The 17,321-nt window shown below is 48.9% G+C and overlaps 1 protein-coding gene across 5 annotated transcripts in view; it reads right to left on the bottom strand.

Annotated features, from left to right (window-relative positions):
• Positions 1 to 292: 292 nt before the first annotated feature.
• ADAMTS16 (ADAM metallopeptidase with thrombospondin type 1 motif 16) overlaps positions 293 to 17,321 on the bottom strand; it is a 127,365-nt gene continuing 110,336 nt past the window's right edge. For 4 of the 5 annotated variants that reach the window (XM_045848302.1, XM_045848304.1, XM_045848305.1 and 1 more), the window contains 5 exons: positions 12,965 to 13,166; positions 12,613 to 12,807; positions 10,051 to 10,275; positions 2,331 to 2,478; positions 293 to 1,563 (listed from right to left, as the gene is read on the bottom strand). In XM_045848302.1, the coding sequence (XP_045704258.1) occupies positions 1,448 to 1,563; positions 2,331 to 2,478; positions 10,051 to 10,275; positions 12,613 to 12,807; positions 12,965 to 13,166 (886 nt within the window). In that variant the 3' untranslated portion in view covers positions 293 to 1,447. Of the gene's footprint in view, positions 1,564 to 2,330; positions 2,479 to 10,050; positions 10,276 to 12,612; positions 12,808 to 12,964; positions 13,167 to 17,321 lie in introns of those variants that run through there. The other variant, XM_045848306.1, reaches the window with a different exon arrangement.

Here is a 17,321-nt window from a genome sequence, read left to right as displayed (position 1 = left end):
TTAATAATGGCATCATCCAGAGAGGCCTCACCTGAACCTCTCCGATTGCAGGCGCAGGGCAAAAGAAGTAGTCACCATGGCGCATGGCCCCAGGGGCACTGCCCGCCCCCATCCTGGCTTTCCACCATTTCTGGTCACCAGCCGGCTGTCTTCCCTGGAGCCTCCTTATTTTGGGCACTTTCAGACAAGTTCCAGAACTTTCTACTAGGTTCTAGAGCCCCATTTCTCTGAGACAGCTTTCCAGGCTCTGTACCAGATGCAAACCTTGTGAAGAATCACAAGCAGTTCAGAATGACGCTGTACGATATAAACTTTATTATAAAACTTCAGCAAATATAAATATCCAGGCACCCACTCCGAATGGAGCTGCATGCGGGGAAGCAGAATGAAAGCAGCTTCGCACTGATGGAGATGCCAGAGGCCCCCTGGACAGCCCCATCCCAGGAAACCAGGGCTTTCTCTCTGAATGGGTCCCACAAAAACAGCCAACACTTATGAAAGGGAAGTTAAAAAACCCACAACGCACAGAAATCAAACACAGGCTCTAAGGCTATTGCGTTGGCATGTCTGTTCCAAAAGGACCATGCACACCCCTTCCTAGGACAGCAAGGCTCTGGTGTAGGCAGCGATTCCCTAATTCTGGCAGAACCTGTAACTCAGTCATTTAAAAAGGAAAAGCACTAAGAAATGGGTTTAAATAGAAACACTCACTTGTAAGTAACTGAGAAAGATAACACATAAAATATAAAATCCTCTCCTCCAGCACACGAGTCTGAGAGGGATAAAGCACCTTAGCAGGAATTTCATTTTTCCCACTTCCAGAGGCAATGTCTCAAATCGGGACAGAGTCCAACCTCGCCCGGGCGGGAAGGTGCCCCTTAGAAACAATACCCAGCTCTTGTCACAGCACCAAGTCCTTGAGAAGGAAACTCTGCTGCTGGGGCAGGGAGAGGGGGCCCTGGGAACACAGCCAGAAGCTGTCCAGGCTTCCTGCTTCTCCTGGTCGGAGGCTGGTTATTCCTGGCGGGACGCCTCCGAGGTGGGAGCCAGGTGGGCATACTTAGTGGCAGATATTTTTGTACTTATTCCTAATGCTGTGGCCTTTCTTCTTTTTAAAAAGCACCAAACATTTGGCATTTGGCAGATTCAGCCCCACCTGTCTTTCTAACTCGATTTAGCTGAAATCCAAACGCCAGCGAGCACTGCTCCTGTTCCGCAGAGCGGGCCCTGCTGCCTGCCGCCAGGCTCCCACCAGCACGAGAGCATGTGCTTGTGTGTACACAGGTACGTGCACACACACCCGCACATGCGCGGGCGTGCACAGATTGCTGACAATTTTTCTCCTTCCAGATTCCATCTTCCTTGGACGCATTCCCATACAGACTGGACAGCTCATTGGTGCTGAAGACAGGTATTTTTCTCAGTCCTGGGAGGCGGCCCAACTGACTCACAGGTTGGATCTGGAGCAAGTCTCACAGCACTGCTGGCCATAGAACTGGTGGCTGCACATTCCGTGCTGGGGCACCAGGGAGCACCAGTGCAAGTGGTCTTTGCAGAAGACATCTGAAAACAAGCAAATTCCATGTCAGTCAATGTCCCCAGGCCACGCCCAATGCCAAAAGCTAATAACTCCACTGGCCAATCAAGATAAAGTTGTCATTGTCTTGAAGCTGCTGAGGGAGGGGAGCTCTTTGGGTCAAACGGGGCCATGTGAAACCTGCTAGTTTTATAAGGCTCTTCTTAGAGGGTACCTGCAAAACTAAAACTCTCTTCTTTTTGTGCTAATTCCTCCCACTCCACCGCTCATCTACCCAAGACAATGGGCCCTCTGAGGACGGAAGTTTGAACTCTAATTCTCTGACTGGGCCAATTCACGTGCTCTCCCCAGCACCATCTTCTCTCTGAGAAGCCTGCAGAGACAGACCACTGGTCTCTGCAAAGGCATTTGAGGGTCTGTGCACAGGTGCACAGGGATGGCGCTTAAGAGCACTCACCGAGTGAGGTAGGCTTTGTTCAACTTATTTCTAAATAAAATGAATGGCATTGAAACAGGCAAAGATACCGGGCTTTTAAAGCTAGACTTAAAATTTATCACCGTTGATGCCATTTCTGGGGAGGCCAGAGAAATGAGGGCTGTTTTGTGGGATAACTGGAGGAGGGTATAAAAAGAGGGAAAAGGTATAGCAGAGGCGAGACCTGAACTTCTGCACTCTAGGGCTCTCTAATAACCAGTGTGCAGGCTGCCTTCTCCAAGCCCTCTAAGGATCTGCTCCAGAAAAACAGCACCCCTACCCCAGCGTACCTAGGTCTCCCAAGCCAGGAGCCCTCACCTTGTTTCTCTGCGACGGGGCAGAAGTGAGTGTTGCAGGCCAGGGAGGCTTCAGGCTTCCGGTGCACGAAGCAGCCCACAGCTGGCCGGCCCCCTGCCAGGCACTGCACGGACCTGGTCTGCACGCCACCCCCACAGCTGGCTGTGCACTGTGAGGAACACACGTGAGAGTCACCCAGGGTTGCTCGGTTCTCAGGGCACTCCCCTCTTCCAAGGGTCCCCCTCCACCCAGACTCTCTCTATGATGGTGGGTGGCTGACCAGAATCTGTATTAATCCCAGATAGAAACAGAGGGGAGGAGTGCTCAGAAGTGCAGAATGTTCTTCAGTCATTCACAGGCTGATGGACACAGGATAAAGGCACAGATCTGGAGATACAGCACTGTTCCCTGGACCTGTCTGGGCTGCGGGTCTGGCATGAGGGAAACGGTGCCCTTCATGGATGCTATCACCAAACCATCCCTTCTGGTGCTCCTGACAGGTCAACTCCCACAGAGGCTTAAAAACAGTAGGCCCCTTCTAGACCCCAAGTTCACAGACTCTGGGTGCCTGGAAATGGCAACACCAGTTTCTTGGGTTCATTTTGCTACGACACTCACATCCTCCCAAGGGTGTTATCCTCTGAGACCAAGGCCCGGTACCCTAAGGCACAATGGCACAGCAGAGCTAGAGAATGCAATGGCATGGCTAGAGCATCTTCCACTAGCTGCCCGGGTGCACAAACTCAGAATATGTGGCTGGGTCATCTGAGATCTACTGCAGGTAAGAAATAGGGAGATGAACAATAAGAAAGACGAACCCCAAACTGTTGCAATCCATGTGTCCAAAAGAAAACAACTAAAACTCTAGACTGAGTCACATCAGGTCAGTTGTGCTTTAAAAAGGCTACTGGGTCAAAAATGTCAAGAACATAGGCAATTAAGAAGAACCTGCAGGAAGATGGGGTCAGATAATATTGTGGATGTCCTGCTGTATGGTGGGTACGCTAAGCAGTTGCTTTAAAAGGCAAGAATGAAGCTGTTCAGTGCCGGGGACAGACATGACTCAGCATGCTTGCCACATTTACAGGAGAGTGCATCAGAGCCCCATGGGAGCGCGCTAAGGCAGCAGCCTGGGGCTGGTTTTCCTCAGCACCAATCAGTCTGCAAGGGAGCAGCCAGCTGCTTCCCTGTTGCTTACTCCTGACCTGCTGCAATCAGAGCCTTGCAGCACGGCTCTTACAATCTGCTGTGGGTTGGGACTGTCAACTAACTAACTAACTAACTAACTAACAAAATAAATAAATAAAGCCACTTTAGAATGGGGATGGAGCTGCTATGCCAGAACTGTCTTGCACGTCTCGTGCCTCAAATCTTTGGAATGTTAAAATAGCCCCTTGGAATGGGCCTAAGCAACGTTGTGCCCCACAGAACTGTTTGTAGGGATAAAAATAAAATAGGTGTTACTGAACTGAAGAATACTGGTGTAAAAATTAAAGATAATATTTAGAATTATTGTCACTGTTTTGCTATCTGCACCTATAGAAATGCCTTTCTTCTGTTGATGCAAGTGTCCTCCTTCCCTTTCTCGTAAGTAGCCCTTGACTTCACCTCCTAATTGAAACACTATTTGGGCTTCTGCCTGAATCAGTGATTCCCAAACAGCTATGCTTATTGGTCTCAAATAAATGCTCACTGCCTCTCGCTTTGACAGGCAAGACTCCTCATTTGCTCCAGGTTCAGAGCCACCTCTGCAGGTGTCCACAAGGCCTCCACCTCATGAATTAAATTTCTTTCATAATTAGAAGCTAGGGAAGGATTCCATTCTGGCTAAGGGCAATATATCTCAGTTAGAAATCAGAATATCTGGCCATCGTTTGTCATTATAGAAACAGTGCCCACGTTATTACTGTGTGGTTTGGTTCTTTTCGTCACTGATCCATTTATTTACACATAGAAATCACCCGCCTGCCTTTAGCAGGCACTGTTCTGGGGCACTGGATACTGAGTGGCGAGTACAAGCCATGTGCCCCTTCCACAGGTACTTACAGAATGGCACTACTCAAAAATGACCACAACACAGGCAGCAGTGCGGGGTCTGTTAGCAGTGTTGACCCCCAAAGTCCCTGCCTACCCTGAACTCTGCCCAGAACAGTCTCCAGATGATTCTTCTGCACACCAAGAGTGAGAAACACTGGTCTAGAGTTTTAAAATGCCCCATGATTGGATTGAGTGCAGGCTGCGAACCAAAGTGTCACAAGTTTGATTCCCAGTCAGGGCACATGCCTGGGTTGCAGGCCACAGCCCCCAGCAACCACACATTGATGTTTCTCTCTCTCTTTCTCCCTCCCTTCCCTCTCTAAAAATAAATAAATAAAATCTTTTAAAAAATATTCCTCATGATAAATTTAACATTTTGGGAAAAAAGCCTCCAAATTATGCAAAATTTGCATTTCATGTAAATTGAAAATAAATTAAGTCATTCAGCTACAAATTTTGAAAATACTTTGCACCAATAGAGCTGTAGATACACCAGAAGATGCAAGAAAAGGAAATTTGGAAAAGCTTCTTCATGTTTATTTTCAGAAAGAAAAACATAGAGAGTTTGTTAATTAGTATCACAAGCATAATGACTTCAGACTCCTGATGGCAGGACAGAGGAGGCCAGCGTGCTGTGTGGTGACTGTAACTTGCACCTGCTCGTGGACCTACACAGTGACAGCTGCTGGCACCATCTGTCCAGACCCCCTTGCCATTGTCTTCACCTCCAAATCAGTGTTTTGCAAACTTGAATGTGCATTCAAGCCAGTTGTAAGACTTGTTAAAAAAAAATGCTAGAACCCAGTCTGAAATCTCAAGTTTCCACACATTTGGGCTGGAGCCTGAGACTTGCTATGGACCCTGAGAAAAAGGATGCCTACCAAGAAGGACTCCTGGTGACTAACTGGGTTCAACATTAGAAACAGGGCTTAGCAAGTATTTCTATACAGAGGTCTCTCCTGCAAAGCACACTTCAGAGAGAAACCTGCAGTGAACTGCCTGCCTGCACTGTGTTCCTGCCATTTGAGCCAGCCCTTATAAAGGAGTTCCTGGAATTGTATTTCAACCAATAGAACTGAGGCTTTCTCTGTCCAATGGAAGCTATGCAGCTATATCCTCCACCAACATTTTCACTGACCAATCAGAGGGATTCCAATTCTGACCAATCAAAATGTGAGGATTTGGAGACCTCATTTGCATGAGGACAGACCAATTAGGAGCTGCGGGCAGGGACTTCTGCCTTATAAGTCAGCTCTTCTCTGGATCAGGAATGCAGTTTCCCTTTCTACTGCCGACTGAAGTCTGCCTGGCTGGAGCTGAGATACTGAAGATGAGACACAAAAGGTGTTTCACGTGACCAGAGCAGAGACCAGCAGGAATTGCAGAGCAGAGCAGAGCTGTCTAGCTAAAGAGGGGCCTGGTCCCAGGGTCACCTCACAGCTGTGCTGCTTCATAATTGAACTGTATTACAGCTGAGCTGTTCACACTGCATAAAGTTTCCTTCTTCCCTGCACCCCAAATTGAAGACTCCTGTTGGTGTTGAATTGCTGCCACTCATCATTGCTGACACAGAATATTTAACCAGGACGCTCCTGGTGATGCGGGTCGGGCCACTGCTCTACGTGTCAGAATCACAACAGCAAATGCCCATTTTTCTTTTCCTTTTCAGGACACTTCAGTTACGTCTAAATTTAAGAACGGTGGTACATAGAGCCCATTTCTGTCATGACTGCAGACATTTTAACAAGTCATCTTGTCAAGGGACTGAAACTTTGTGTGTGTTGCCCTGGCAGTCCCTGGTTTGCTTTAGTCAGACAGACAATCCAACAGGTGTTCTCACTTAAACCATTCCCAGACCCAATGAGAATGTGAACCACCCTCCCCTAAGCCCAAATGACCCATATAATTTAAATCAGTCCTACCAGGTGACAATCCATTAAATCTGATGATAAGCAATGTCATTTAAATCAACAGAAACCCTGCAGATCAAACAAAAGAACCACAATCTCCATACTGTTACAAGAATAAACCCATCTGGGGGCAAAATTCATAATGCATGTGGCCTGACAGTTTCCCACAGTCTGAGGGCACAGAGGGTGCAAGTGCTCATGGCAAACACAGCCCTCCCTCTGAGTTACCACTCCCCAAAAGTTAAAGTCTCAGAACATGCTAGATGAATTGCATTGGATTAAAAACTTCAGGCAGCGTGTGGTAAAAATGACTTGTTAGTACAAAAATCGAGTATTTCAGACTGACAAAAGCTATTACAGACATGCGTTAGGTGTTTTGGTTTTGGTTTAAACTCAATACTGATAAATCTCATTTTCCTCTTTGTATATTTGCCTGGAGCCTGCGAGTTGAGCAGAGTGGCCTGCCAACTAGAGGGTGGGGAACTGGTTTCAGGGGCCCCAGTGTCCCCACCGACAGAGAGACGACAGTCTTGGGGAGCCACCTCTGTTCGTCCACCTCTGGGGACAGAGGGAGCACAGCAGTGACTCAACTCCACTCCTTAGCTCCTCCATGGCTTCATCCTGTTGGACAGACTGCACTCGGAAGGAAATTAAAGGGAAATGTTTGTAACCATTGATACTTTTTGTTAATTTAAAATAGGAAATCCTTGAAAGAATATAGTTCAAATGTCCCTTGCTCCAATAATTTAAATGAAACAATTTCTAATTTGAATATCTTTTGGGAAGGAGTCCATATATTTCCAAATGAAAAAACTATGTCAGGTTCGGAGACAACCAGAATCACAGTGGAGCTGGAACATAGGCCAAGGTCTGTAGGAAACCATTCTGCGTGGCGTGGGCCCAGCTCCCACTCGGAGATGCACAGGACCCATGCCCATGGATAGGTTCTCCTGTGGAGAATCAGGCCTGCAATGTACCTAGGCTGCTATGAGTTTTGCTTTTTGCTAAAACTCCCTCACCCTGAATTGAGGACATTTACTGCAAAGCAACTTCCTAAAATCCATGCTAAACCTTCCAAGGATGAGTGTAACTGGTTCAATTACTTTTGCCTTTTCATTTGCAAATATCCCTCTTCTGTGATGTGATTACCAGCTTCCTCTCCTTTGTTTTCTGTATAAGGTAACCACTTAAATTGAGCCTGTGCATAGTTAATGAGGACCTTCTTGTAATGTGCCCAGTAAGACAATAAAAGCTCATTGGAGCAAGGGCTGAGGCTTTTGCTCCTTTTGAGAGAAAAGCCATGCTGTCCCTTTTCCTCCACCGGACTCGGTAGTCCATGTGAATGTCTCATTTCATCCATACTGACTCAGACACTGTGGGCTGGTGTCTGCATCAAAGGTCAGTATATAAGGTCCATGGAAGGTGTAGCTGTTCCTCCTCCATGGATTGAGGGAATAGCTCCTTCTGCAGAACTCAGAGACTGGGACCAGGAATTATGGCCGAGGAACAGAAGGAGGACTGTGGCCAGGCTGGGACGTCACAATTTCTTAAGAATCTGGTGAATATACAGCCAACCCTGGGCTCACAGAGACATGGCCAGACCTGTGACACAATGATGTGGGTGCGGGAGGCATTATTTAGAGGAGACTTTGAACTGATTTTATGATAGTAGAAGTTTAGGTAATATTTAAAAGGATTCCATGATGGATTACATTGGTTCTGATGAATATTTCTGTTTGTTTCCTTTGGACTTAAAGATCATAACTGAGTGATTTTTGCTCTGTCACATTTGTTCATTTCAGTTTCCCATGCAGAGTTGGGTTGACGTGAACAGATTGCTGGTGAGTACATGTGGGCGGACTCCTGAAGGAGCGTGGACACAGAGCCAGGACAACCCCTGTCTGTTGGCAATCAGCAAAGCCAAGAGTGGAAGGGCCAACACCACGCCACCTCTAGGCCACTCCTGGCATCAGGGGACTGTGGTGCTCAGTGCCTTGAGGTCCTCCCTCCGAGCCTCACATTTTTCCTGCTAGAGAATTCCTGGTGGTGGCAGGTGCCACGGTAATGTCAGATCCAGCTCCTACTGTTTACCTGCCTATGGTTCACAGCCCAGGGCAGGAGGACTCTGAAGTTAAATAGGACACAGCTCTTCCCTGTTGGATCTCACTTTCTGGGGGGCGGGCAGTCTGAGGAAAACACAATTGGAGGGGGACACAATAACCCCCTGTATTAGTTTCCTGGAGCTGCTCTCACAAATGACCACAAACCACCCTGACGGCTCAGAATGCCAAGGGCCAGGCGTTTACAAGGTGAGAAACCACAAGTTTGTGGCCATGCATAACATCATTTTAATTTGACTTTTAAAAGCCCACATTCCACCCGTGTGCCCATGATGACCATGGGCTCTGACTTGGTCTGTGTTCTGCTGCCTGGGGCAGGGGCGTGGGACAGAGTAGGGGACCCCTGGGGCCCAGGCTGAGCTATCAGGGCCATGGATAGGCTGAAATCACATGACACGTAACAGCCCCACTGAGAGGGCCACATTCTGCCTCTCATTAGATTCTCTGTGCCTCAGTTTCTTCATCTATAAAATAGGGGTGATAATGGTGCTGCTGGGAGGAATAAATGAGCTAGGAGCCCCACAATGCCTAGCACAGTGCCAGCGGTGGGAAAGGGTGGCGCCCAGCAGGCACTAACCATTGTTATGGCCTTTATTGCTGCACATGTCAGGGAGGCTCCCAGCAGAGAATCAGGAGTACCTTCCAGGGAGTTGTGAGTACAAGTTGGGGGATTCTCCGCAAGATGGGCCTGGCAGAGGGGGGCACACAGGCTGGTCGCCACGGCATACTACATCACTCTGCCTCCACCTCCATTTCTTCAGAAAGAAGGAGAAAGTCAGAGATGGGGCCTCCACTGTGCAAAGTGGAAGGATCCTGGCTCCCTGACTAACAGATTAGAAAGTCGGAAAATGTTCCCTTCCCCTCCCTGCAGGGACAGATTAAGGCCAAGCGCCCCCTCCTGGGTAGAAGCAAGAAGTACACATGCTCCAGGTTTGGCCAGCTGGAACCAGTTAGAAAGGGTCAGCACCTGGCACCTCTCCGGTGAGTCATCTCCACGGAGTGAGAACAGAAATGGCAGCAGGAGCCAGAGGAGTGAGAATGTGGCCCTCGGACAGAGAAACTAAGGGCAGAGGAGCAGAACCACAAGTCGAGAAGGGAAAGAGTGCAGTGTGAGAGCTGCCGGGAGCCCAAGGCAGAAAACAGGGCGAGGAAGGACGGTGAGCTAACAATAGTAATGGCAGAATTCTCCTTAGGATTGAAGGGAGTGTGGAAGAAGGAGGGGCATGAAGACACCGAAGGCCCTAGGACCAATCCCGAGGACCTCTCTGGGCCTGGGCTGCCCTAGTCTGAGGGCCCACGCAGGGAGCAACAATTCCAGGGTGTCTCGGCCCCTATCTGCACTCGGTTCACATAAACCGAGTAGAATCTCACAACCACCTACTTATTCCTAATTTCTTCCCCATTCATTCATCTCTGGGGAATCTTGCCCAGCTATTACCAAAAGGCATTATATTTTCCGACGCTTAATTGGGTGACGACTTAGAACAAAGCACAGGTTCCCTAAAGGACTCCATAACTTTTGGAGACTACCCTCTTCAGAAAGCCACAAGCACGCCCAGAAACACAGGCACTTGTACACACTTTGGAGAGGCAGGTCAGGAAATACTCGGCTTGGACACCCTCCCAGAAACCCCCACCTGAGCCAGCTACCAGGGTTCAGAGCAGGGCCCCTACCTGAGACCAGGGCGAGGTAAACCAGCTGGCCCGCGGAGGGCCCGCAGCAGCAAACAGGGCGTGCTTGGGGCAGGGGAACAGGGCGCAGGCGCGTTCCAGCTCCAGGTCGGGCTGTGGCAAGTGCAGGCACTTCTTTGAGGTCAGCTCCCGGTACTTCCCAGAAACATACTTTTCAGCACATTTTAAGAATCTTTTCTGTGTTCCCCTTTCACATGTAACAGAACACTAAAAACAAAAGAAAACAAAAGACATGAGTGAAAAATACTTCTCCAGTGGTGGTTGTCTCTTACAAAATCGTTGAGCCAAACTATCTCTTGATTATATCAGCTTGAACATTTACATGAGTGTAAACATTCAGTGAAGTTTACTGGCATTTCAAAGGTAGTTCAGATTCTTTCATTAAAAAAGGAGGACTTTGAGCCCACAGTGGCCTAGGGTATGGGGCCATAAGTGGGGGCCAGGCAATCAGAAACCATGAAGGGAGTATTTCTGAAGCTATCATTCACTGGGAAATCAAAATGTTGGGCTGTAACTGATATGAGAATGCACTGAAATTTAATACACAGGACAGGAGGTGACCCTCAGAGCTCCGTGCTTTAACACCACCCGGTAGCAGTGTGAGGCTGGACCCTAAAGCAGGGGCAGAGGAAACCCAGGGCTCACAAGTCTTCCCCAGAAAGCTCCGAGCTCCCTGTGAAGAGAGTAAGCACACACGACAAGCTAATACATTTGTCCCCACGGAGGTGTGCTCCTAGCCACAGTGATCACTGATGTGGGATGCCCTGGAACATGCAGAATGGGCCCTGGATGAACCTCTGGGCCAGGCAGAGGCACATAGGCAGGCCACAGAAAGACAAGGCCCACTGTTGTACCAGGGGGCTGGTGGGCTTGGAGGGCCTCGGAGGAGAGGTCCCAGAGTCCGAAGGTGCAGGCTTGTGCTGGAGCAGTGGGTGATGCTCAGCCCGATGGGGGATTCTATCTGTTCTACAGTGTCTGCAGGTTGCATAAGCAGCACAGCCAGTGTGGCCACACCTGTCCAGGTTCTGGCCTCACACTGTCATGCTTAGGTGTGGCTTATAGGTGTGCTTTGTGGGTGTCCTGAGGCCAATACAGAGACAGAGCTGGGGGACTGCTCTCAGTCGCTGGCTGGGGCCCAGCCTAAGAGAGAAGCTGAGGCTCTGTGTGTGTGCATGTTAAATATTCAGGGCGAGGACTCCCCACCTGGACACCACCCACAGACTGTACAGCCCCAGTCACTTCCTACCAATGGACTCGGCCTCCTAAGAACAGTGAGATTTGATCCTAGGAGATAACTGACACTCCTGTGTCCCAGGTCAGAGAACCTGGAGTTTTTCCTTAGCCATGGCAGGCTTGCTTCAGTGAGCGACCACATTTTCACATTTCCGTGGCAAACTGAAACAGTGTCTAAAAGGAGTTAAAAGCCCTGGCTGGCAAGCCACCCCTTCACTGACTGATTCATGTCCCATCCTGACCAAGGCATCATTCCTGGTGTGGGCTGGACTGAGGCCTTCTGTCTGCCCCTGAGGAGCTTGAGGTCAGGGAGTCTGGTGCTTTCTTTGCACAGGTGCTGTGGGAAAACAGACAGCCAGTTCTGGAATTGGGGGGAGGTCTCTCAATGCCCGTTCCCATGGGTTTGCATTGGCAGGGTGCTAGTGTCATTCTCTGCTGTGTTCACTTTCCAATGTCCTTCTGGGTTTACTGACACCTCTACCTCCAGGTTGGTGCACACCACAACACAATTAAGGAGCTTCTGATATGCTCTGCAGGCAGCACTTGCACATGTCCCAGTGTCCCCTCCCTGGTGTGGGAGGCTGTGCTGGGCAGAGGCAGCAACTCCACCTGCACCCTCACAGGCTGTACCATCCCTCCATTGGGCTAGAGCTTGTTATAAAACCTGGAACACTACAAACTCCTGTTAGTTCCAGCATAGCAGGGCCAGGGCAGTCCCCGGATAGTGCAAATAAGGGGGCTTCCTGGCCTTTGGCTGCACAAGGTGTTGATTCCAGCAAACCCAACGCGAGTGCTTTCTTCCCCAAATGTAAGAACTGCCCGTGAACACTGGTTTCAGTAAACAGGTCCTCTGGCTTTCCAAGGTAATGCATTCTCCTCCTGCTCTGTGTTGTATAAGCACTTTCTGGCAAATGGCTGCAGCTGTTCTGGGGTTAGGTGGGCCCCCAGGACCCCACTGTCAACATGACAAATGTCCTCTACTCTCACACTTGTACCCTGCTCACCCACCCATCCTCATCTCAGTGCCAACTGAGCGATGGCCTTTTGGATGCCATTGGGTGGGCTGCTCAAGAACATGATCTGGAAGCTGGAAGACATGTGTGGGAGTGGAATGCCTTGAGGTTGGCTGAAGCCCAGATGGTGGCCTGAATGGGGAGGGTGGGCCTCCATTCAGGTAGAGGAGAAAGGAGGGAAGAGGAGGAGTAGAAGGAAGCAGTGAAACCAGGTGGGGAGATGTAGCCCCAAGGGGAGAGGTGGTTGAGCTGGGTAAATCCAGACCAGGCACACCTACCTGGGACCAGGGGCACCTACCTGGGACCAGGCGGACACCAGCCATTGCAGCTTCTTGTGCTTGTGGCACCGCTTAAGTGGACAAGCCTCATGAGTCCTGGGCTTGGGCTCTGAGCTACAGAGTACGTCAGGCAGCAGCTGCATCCTGGCTGAGGGGTTAGTGCTCTTACAGGCCACGGACCTCTTCTTCCACCCTTTCCCGCAGGTTCGTGAGCACTGCACAGGAAGAGTAAGCATCAGCTCCCAGCAAAATGCATCGGACCTTGTTGGGGGACCCAGGCCACAGACGCTGCAAGGCCTGGTGATAACCCAGCTCTGTGTTCCACATGAGGGGCCCAGCTACCGCCCTCTACATCAATCCTGCCCAAGTTACCTCTGCCCAGGGCCCGATGCTCCACGTGGGAGGGCAGCTCTGGGTGTGGCAGGCCTGTCGGCTGGAGGGGGCAGGCTGGGGGCACAGGCTGTTCAAGACCTGCTCTGATCTGTAGTGGGCCCGCCGCATGCACTGGACCACCCGGCTCTGTGTTCCACCACCGCATGTCCTGCTGCAGGTACTCCAGTTCCCCACGGACCAACTGGGAGGTGACAAAGAAACACACAGTGAGGGATGATGCCACCTCCCTGGGAGAGGAGGGCCACATCTGTGCAGGAAGCAGCTGCCATTATTTCCCATCTACAGTCTACATGTGCAGAGTCCTTTTTATTTATGCTGAAGGTCTCCCACTGACCCCCGCTGCTTCTCACTTCCTTATTGGCTTTCCTGATTGCCGTTCTTCCCCCTGCCCTGGCTTTCAGTGTGTGTACGTGTGTGTGTGTGTGTGTGTGTATAACATGACTGAGGACAGACAGTTTATATGTAACCTTTAAATTCAGCAATTTGACGATTCAATATCTAGAACAAACATTTTCATTTTAGTGCAATGCCTTTGTAAATGTCTTTTTAGAATCTCTAACATCACAGTATGGAGCAAATGCACATCCAAGTAAGGAGACAGGCAGAAAGGATTGGGTCCCGTGCTCCAGGGGGGCCATGACCATCCCAAGGTTGTGCCAGCGCCAGGTGTGCCGTCCTGCTGAGATTTCCGAGCAAAATGACCAGTGCCATTCCTCGAGTTCTCCAATGGGTCTGATTTTCAGAGCCATTTTCAGACTCTTGTGAACATTAAGTCAGTGGTGGAAGGAGAGGGAAGCGGATGATGCCTCCTGGATGGGAAACAAAAGCGACCTCACCCCAGCGCTGCGCGCAGCCCTGCCACATCCCTTGCGCCTCTAGGCTGTGCTGCGCTGTGCTGGTTTTACTCACTGTCACTTGTAGAAGCCTTGAATTATTTTATACTAAGGTTGCTCCTGAAACAATTCTATTATGTGTCTGAGAAAATTACAAAATAAAAGCAAACCCTTTCATACAAAGTTTTGTTCACATAAAACAATGTTAAGCTTATAGGAATTGCTCTGTCTCAACCATGGAAATGTTTCCATTTTTCAGAGTCCATAAAATTACTGCCTTTTATTTCATGTTCAATCATGTAAATTATTCCTCCTCATGATGAGGCATGGGTTTTCAGCCCCTTGGCTGTGATGCTTCTGCCTTTGGAGCCTCTAGGTTGCTTCCTGTTGCTTTTACGTTTTCTCCCATATCTTGCATTTGCTCTCTCAGCCCTGTGGCCTTATAAATTATAATTGGTGTGTCCGCATGGGGGTTGCAAAGACATCTTGGCTGCACTCAGGCTTTTCACACCCTCTCGTTAAGTCCTCTGTCTCCACCACCTTAAAGCTGTTCCAACTGGGTTGATCCATTCTCTGCCCTTCTGTTAACTGCCCATCATTAAGAAATCCTCCTGAACAAAGATCATTCACATGGCATGTGGAGGCGCCAAGTGTCTGTCTGCTTTCAAAGACAGAGCTCTGGGGAAATGTCTTAATTGCAGCTCATGATAGAGTCAAAGTCTGCACAAGCTTCCATGCTTTCTGAGGATTCTGAGAGCAGAAGCGAGGCATGCTGGGCAACAAACCAGGGGCCACACTTGTCCCGCTTTGTTCTGTTTTCCCTGACTGCCAATTGGAACCGAGCAGGCAGCTGGAATTAGCCAAATCGGGAAGACTCAGCTGCCCAGCCATCACCTGTGCTTCCGAGGCCCAGGGCTGCCCTCACAGGGCACATCTTTGAGCAGGGCTGTCGGTGCTGCTGGGAGAGGTGATGGACTTTTACGGCTGTCACTCAACATTTTAGACAAGGTCTCCTGGCACCATTTGTTCAAGATTCAATACCACTATTTGTCAATAGTCATTAGTAGTTTCCAGATAAAATAACTTTCTCCTCCATATTAAAAAAGTAGTAACATTTTGGTTTTGGTTATTTAAAGTTTCCTTTGAAAAATACAAATTTCCAACAAGAGTGTTTGGCTTTAGTAAAATACCTTATGGCGAAGCACCCCTCAGGCAGCCACCTTCTGGGTCAGAGGCCACCCCCTTCCACATGGACCGGTGCCTGCTGCTGACGGCTGAGACCCACCCAGAGCCATCTGGGGGATGTCATAGACTTAGCATCAGTGAGTCACTCAGAGAGCAAATACTGCTAATTTCATTTTAGAAGTCAGTTTCAGTTTTTTTCCTGCTTATTCTCTTTGAATTTTCAAGGCAGCATCTGTTATTCTATTTTTATAAATAACTTGATCTTCTAGGAAGTCTTTCGTAACTCAATAAACACATGAAATAATGACGGGGCAGAACCCGTGTCCCGGCATGACCCTACAAGGAGGCATGACAGACATCAGGTGCACACACACAGCTGGATTCGGGTCGGGAGAGCTGCTGGCCGCAGTGAATGATGGCACGGACATCCAGCACTGAGCACGTGTGCCTCCTCCGCATCAGCAGGCTTGTGCGCGAGTGACTTTCACATGTCAGTATATTTGTCACCGCTTCCAAGTGGGCTGTTCTTAATCAGATCATCCACTTCCAGGTTCGGCAATGATCTTTAAAGACCTCCGTGTCTGTGAACTCGGACACTCGCACACGGAGCTATGGGTGGCCCAGGGTGAAGGCGGCTACCCCTGGTCTGATGGGCCCTGGGTTTGTATGGTTTTTCAAGACAGAAAAACCTTTTCTTTGTGTGACACTATAGCACTTTCACACGAGAAAAGCAATTTGAGATCTACCACACTTTTCTTCTACATGAAATGTTTTAAAGATAACAATGCATATCCAACAATGAGCAGATGCTAGTTTGAAACATCTGCCATTTCCACTGGGAAACAGTAAGTTAACCTAGAAGAGAGTCAGCAGAAGTGTAAGTGGGAAGCACAGCAGTGGAGGCTGGAGAACTTGGGAGGATGAGGAAGGGGAGAAACTCCTTTCCCATGTCCATCTGGCCCCTTAGCTTGCTTTCTTTATCTACTGCTTTGGAATGTGTTATTGGTCTGTGTCAAAGGATGTTTCATCTGTGTCAACTGGGACCAGCTACACTCCAGGCAAGTTTACAGGCAGAAGTCCAGCTCTGCCAATGATCTTGGTAACCAAATATGTAAGTGAATGGTGTTGGTATAGCCAGAGTTATTGGACAAACAGATGGCTCTACCTGCTAGAGCAATGCCCTTTCTCTCCAAACCCATCCAAAGTCCACTAGTTCATTAGAAACGACAGTGGGTACTGACCACTCACTCATCCCTCTACCTCGGCCTGTCTGCAGGATGTTCTGGATGCTGTCTGGGGAAACCAGGACCCTCTGTCTACTGCACAGGTGGAAAATGCAAGGCCCATGGTCTGAATCCAGCCTTCCACCTTGTTTTATCCAGCCCGGCACCTTGTTTCTATCTGACAGCAACGCCGAGCTCTCACTTAACTGTTAAGGAGTGGTTGCATTTATACAGTCCTAAAATTACATTTGGCCCTTTGAAGGCAACTGTGAGACTGATGTGGCCCCCAGTGAAAATGAATTTGACACCTCTGGTCTATTGGACGCATCCTTCTAGGGGCAATGCTGGGGATTGGCTTTGATTTTCTCCTCAGAACTGAGAGTCCATTCTGACTGTTGGTTGGCAAGAACAGGGGCAGACTTCAGAAACCTGGAGCCCTGGGTGGGGACTGCAAGCCTTTGCCATCAGCACATGGAAGCTGTGCCTTGACAGTTACTTCATTTGTTCAGTCCCAAAAGTTAAACCACTTTGGGGACTTGTGAGACTAATAGATTTATAATGAGCCAGACACAGGCACTGCGTTGTTTTCATCTTTAGATGCAGCATTTCTTCTCTGAATCACACCAAACCAAACTGAAAGACATCAAAATCTCCCCCCAAAGGAAGCTCTGTGGGTGCTAATTTTATGGACTGTGAGAAGCCAGAGGTATGTGCATTTTTATTATTCAGGGGCCAACATTCTATTTTTGCCAGAATTTTTTTTTGGTCTCACTATCCTGTCATCAGATGTTATCTTAAGAAGAATCAGTAAGATCTACAGAGCTTTCCTTTACAAGGGGAGACAGAAAAAACACATTTATGAGGGACATAGAGACCACAGAATCTGACCTCACTGTTCAAAACAGGCTCAACAATTCCCTGTTTCAGCAAAAATCCTTCTTCTGAAGGTTTTTCTTTCTGTAGGCCACTGAGGGTGTTTGCATCCCATTAACTCAAATGTCAGACTTCAGCTCATAAAAGGTAAAAGGAAAACCATTAGATTCAAATGCTAATGAAGTTCTGCCTCTTTGTGAGGTTGCTCCTCCATCCAGTTTC

Source organism: Phyllostomus hastatus, unplaced genomic scaffold, assembly GCF_019186645.2.
Source record: "Phyllostomus hastatus isolate PE091 unplaced genomic scaffold, TTU_PhHast_1.1 phas_contig_58, whole genome shotgun sequence".
Taxonomy (NCBI): domain Eukaryota; kingdom Metazoa; phylum Chordata; class Mammalia; order Chiroptera; family Phyllostomidae; genus Phyllostomus; species Phyllostomus hastatus.
The sequence above is the reverse complement of the archived record's forward strand: the minus strand, read 5'-3'. Positions and strand labels throughout refer to the sequence as shown.